This window comes from Trichechus manatus, unplaced genomic scaffold (assembly GCF_000243295.1).
Source record: "Trichechus manatus latirostris isolate Lorelei unplaced genomic scaffold, TriManLat1.0 scaffold00177, whole genome shotgun sequence".
In the NCBI taxonomy this organism is placed as follows: Eukaryota; Metazoa; Chordata; class Mammalia; order Sirenia; family Trichechidae; genus Trichechus; species Trichechus manatus.
The window spans coordinates 1519755-1524592 of NW_004444113.1; the positions used below are offsets into that span (position 1 = coordinate 1519755).

The following is a 4838-nucleotide window of genomic DNA, read 5'->3' on the forward strand; positions in this document are numbered from 1 at the left end:
CTGTGAGGGGGCGGTTCTACTCTGTCACACAGGGTCACTATGAGGGGGCAGTTCTACTGTCACACAGGGTCGCTGTGAGGGGGCAGTTCTACTCTGTCACACAGGGTCGCTGTGAGGGGGCGGTTCTACTGTCATACAGGGTAACTGTGAGGGGGCGGTTCTACTCTGTCACACAGGGTCACTATGAAGGGGCAGTTCTACACTGAAACACAGGGTCGCTGTGAAGGGGGCAGTTCTACTGTCACACAGGGTAACTGTGAGGGGGCAGTTCTACTCTGTCACACAGGGTCGCTATGAGGGGGCAGTTCTATGCTGTCACACAGGGTCGCTGTGAGGGGGCAGTTCTATGCTGTCACACAGGGTCGCTGTGAGGGGGCAGTTCTACTCTGTCACACAGGGTTGCTGTGAGGGGGCAGTTCTACTCTGTTATATAGGGTCACTATGAGGGGGCAGTTGTACGCTGTCACAAAGGGTCACTAAGTTGGAATCGACAGCAAACAACAAAAACAAGCGTAGGACAGGAGATTCAAATATCACTGGGTTTACTTTGTACACTTAACCTGTTTATGCAACTGCTTATGTTTGCTTTGGGAACAGTAGCAAAATAAAATATACACAAATTAAAAAAAAAAAGTTAATTCACTAATCTTTACTATGTCACTTTTTAGCTTCAACTATTACTTCTGTAATTTTTTTAAAATAATTTATTTTTGTTGTTGAAAATATATACAGAACATACACCAACAGTTTCTACATGTACAATTCAGTGACACAGATTACATTCAAGTTATGCAACCATCTTCACCCTCCTTTTCCAAATTGTTCCTCCTCCATTAACATAAATTCATTGCCCCTAAGCTTCTTATTTAACCTTTTGGGTTGCTGTTGTCAATTTGATCCCAGATAGTTCTTCAAAAGAGCACAATGCTCAAGGCAGGCATTCTTTACCAATTAAGCTAGAGTACTGTTTGGTTTTAAGAAGACTTCAGGGGATATTTTTGGTTTAAGGTTTAAAGATAATCTCAGGGCAATAGTTTCAGGGGTTCATCCACCCTGAAGTCTGGAGTCGATGAAAATCTGAAATTTTGTTCTGCATTTTCCCCCTTTTGGTCAGGATTTGTCTATGGAATCTCTGATCAAAACACTCAGTACCAGTTGCTGGACACCATTCAGTTCCTCTAGCCTCATGGCAAAGGAGGCGGTTGTTCATGGAGGCAATCAGCTGCACATTCCATGTCCTCCTCCTGTTCCTGACTCTCCTTCGTCCTCTGCTGCTCCAGGTGAACAGAGACCAGTTGTACCTTGGATGGGCCCTTGCAAGCTTTTAAGGCCCCAGGCACCTTGTCACGAACTAGGAAGTAGAAACTTCTATCATGTTTATCGACTCCGTGTTCACCTGGCTGAGCTGCACTTGTTTTAGAACAGCCGAGGGAAAGCCTGTGGAATCTTACCTGTGAAATTCATGAAATGTCATATCTGACTTTTGTCTGCTCCCACAACAATTAATACACGAACCTTTAAAAGTCAAATCCTGACCTATGAAATGCAGGCCTCTGTGGGGTAAAAGTAGCCTGTTAACATCAATTAGAGAAAAACACAACAACCTTACAAAAATAGACATTTATTTACAAGAAGTTATAAAAGTCACAGTGCTCCTCTTTGAAACACAACTTTAAAAAATACAGGCAAAGGTCAAATCAACTTTACACTTTTGAGGATTTAGCGTAAAATCCTTTTTACTTAGCAAAATAATTAATAAACACTGACAGGAACTTATTTGAGAAGTTATTCAAAACTTTCTGAAATGACATCTTCTAGAAAGAAGACTATTTAGACACCTGTCTTCATGCTCTTCGAGCCATTTTAGTCTTAATGTCCATGTATCCCTTAAGCACTCAGAAGTTGAGACTTGAGGTAATGTCTTTGAAGAACGAGGACACCCCAAGAGAAAGGGCACTGATGAGCCACGGCCCCCAAATGCCTCACACTTATTGTAACTGACCACTTCACACACAGTCCCCTGAGTTTACTACTTATTGGCCAAATAAACAACTTCCTCTCAGCTCTTCCTGTCAGGGAACCAAGTCAGTGCACTGTGGTTTTCCTCTCACGTGCCTCCATGACATCCCTGACTCAGCCAAACTTCTAGAAGCTGGTGCTTGTGGCACCAGCCAGGTGGGCATCGGGAATCAGGCATCCGTGGTGGAGGCGGCAACGTCCTTGCACAGCAGAAGGATGGCGTCCTCCGGGGCCCGGCTTCTTTCACCACCACTGGGTGCTTCCTCTGTGGCATCATGGATCATTCGGATGTGGGTCAAGAGGGCGTCTGGCCGCGGGGCTCCCAGCCAGAGGTCCTTGATGTACAGAGACACCAGGAACGCGGCGGCGGCTGAGGGAGGGTCAGACAACAGGGCCGTGAGGCGTAAACCTGCACAGCCTGAAGGGAGCCGTCCACCCCACCACGCACAGTGGCTCTGCCGGGCACCACGATGCACCGCCACATGCTTCAGGGCATGGATAAAAAATTCATTCTGCCTTTGCTTGACTTCTGCATTAATCTTTTTTTTGTTCATTTTAAAATTTATCTTTTTTCTGATGAACGTGTGTGGATCCCTAAGTCTGCTTGGTTCTGCCCACCCACACGAAGAAGCAAAGCTGGAGCCTAGAGAACAGCTTCACAGACCCTTTCTACACAGTTCCTCAGTGGCCCTGGGAAGGGGTTTCATGGGCAAAAAGGCCCAATCTCTGGACTGTGGACAGAGGAGAAAAAAGCAGGTCGTTTCTGCTACCCGTGAGCTCAGCTGCCCTGGCTCTTGGCCCTGCCCGCCCCTATTCCCCTTGCGTCTGGGGGTGTCCGTGGCCACTTCAGCCTCCCTCCTGTTCTCCCAAGCTTTTTAAAGCATTTGGTGCTCATTCATTCACACAGCCATTCATTTGTTCATTCCCACCTTCATGAATCACCTGCTAAAGGCTGAGCAGATAAACTGTATGTGCATATGCATATACACATATACGTACATACACATGACTTACATGCATACATATATACATACATATATACGTGCACACATACACGCACATATGCACACACACATGCGTGCACATACGTATACACACATGTGCACACAAAAATCACACACGCATACATACATACACGCACACACCACACATGTACACACACCTACACACATGTACACACAAACATGTACACACGTGCACACAACTCACACATGTATACAAATATGCACTTATACACACAGATGTGTACACACACGAGAACCACATGCATACACATATACACTCGCATGCGCACATACACGAGACACATACGTACCCGTACATGTGCATACACACGAGTCTTACATGTACACACAGACATGCACATGTGCACACACACACAAAACTTACACACGTACACACACGCACGTGGCCGATGTGAAACATAACTACATTTGGGTCACGGTCAAACAAGCACGGGAAACAACAGCTGCCCAGGCGGGAGAGCCTCTGGCTGGCAGGAGGCCCTGAGGTGGCGCCTCTCTCCACACAGATGTCCTCTTCCTTCCTGCTCAGTGCCAGCGACGAGCCCTCTGCAGCTGCCACGCGTGGCAAGGGGCTGCCTCGGCATGTAAACAAAGGGGATTGGGGCTCTAAGGACCAGAAGCTGCCCGCTCCCATCCAAAGAAGGGACCTTACCTCTCGCGGCTTCATCCTCCTCCGTCAGAGAAGTGAGGCACAGGCCCTCAACGGCCAGGTGGAAGGGGCTCCCCACGGGAACGTGGGCGGCCACCAGCTGCATCATGACTGTGTTGAACAGGCAGGCGACCCCCTGTGCGGGCCCCACCAGCCCCTCCGCGTTGCAGAGCCGGCTGTATAGCTTAAATAGTCCACTCCTCACCACGTTGTCCCTGAGAAGGTCAGCCACAACCACTGGCTGCGGCAAAATGTGGCTCTTGAGCCAGCTGAGGAGTCCAGCAGCCTCAGCCCTGGTGGGTGGGTGCTCGGCCACAGTCCGCAGCACCCAGCTGGCCGCCAGGGAGGCCACGGCATGCACGGGGCCTGGAGCATCGCTCTCAGGGGCGGCCCCATCTGTGGCCTCCGTAGAGGGCTTGGGGCCGGGGAACACAGGCTCCCAGTGAGTCAGTATGGACCTCAGAAGGTCCCTACAGGTGTCCAGGCTGGCCGCCTTCAGCTCAGGGGCAACTGTCTCTTCTGCTTCCCCAGGCCTCCTCTTTCGGCCCCGGGGGCCTCTGGCTCGGGCGGGCCCCACGGGCTTGTTCTTCTCCTTGATCATTTCTGTCGCACACACAGAGAGAAAGGGCAGCCCTCAGCAAGGGGGAGCAGTGGGACCCGTGCCCCCTCCCCACACAGACCCACAGATGGGCGGGGCGTGGGCACGGGGAGGGGCAGTGCATGTGCCCTGAGCAGGTGGCACCATGCAAGCCGACCCGCGCCTGTGCAGACAATACACAGGTGCTTGAAGTTTACTGGGACGGTGGGTGTTGCCACTACAATCAACCCCTTTAACCTTCACAGCCACCTGACCAGGAGGCTGCCGTTACTGTCCCTGTGTCACATATGCGGAAAGAGACACGAGCATAAGCGGCCGTGCCAGGGCTTCACTCAGCTTGGGCTGTGCTGACCCCACACTGCACTGCCGGTGGGACAAGCAGCTGTTGGTCCCCACCCCCATCCCCACACTGCACTGCCAGGTGGGACAAGCAGCTGTTGGTCCCCACCCCGTCCCCACACTGCACTGACAGGTGGGACAAGCAGCTGTTGGTCCCCACCCCCATCCCCACACTGCACTGCCAGGTGGGACAAGCAGCTGTTGGTCC

At 51.0% G+C, this 4838-nt stretch overlaps 1 protein-coding gene across 1 annotated transcript in view; it reads right to left on the reverse strand.

The window, feature by feature from the left end:
• Positions 1-1283: 1283 nt before the first annotated feature.
• URB1 (URB1 ribosome biogenesis homolog) overlaps positions 1284-4838 on the reverse strand; it is an 85910-nt gene continuing 82355 nt past the window's right edge. Inside the window, exons 38-39 of the mRNA XM_023741298.1 lie at positions 3697-4296; positions 1284-2389 (exon numbers count right to left, since the gene is read on the reverse strand). Coding sequence (XP_023597066.1) covers positions 2190-2389; positions 3697-4296 — 800 coding nt within the window. The 3' untranslated portion in view covers positions 1284-2189. The remainder of the gene's footprint in view (positions 2390-3696; positions 4297-4838) is intronic.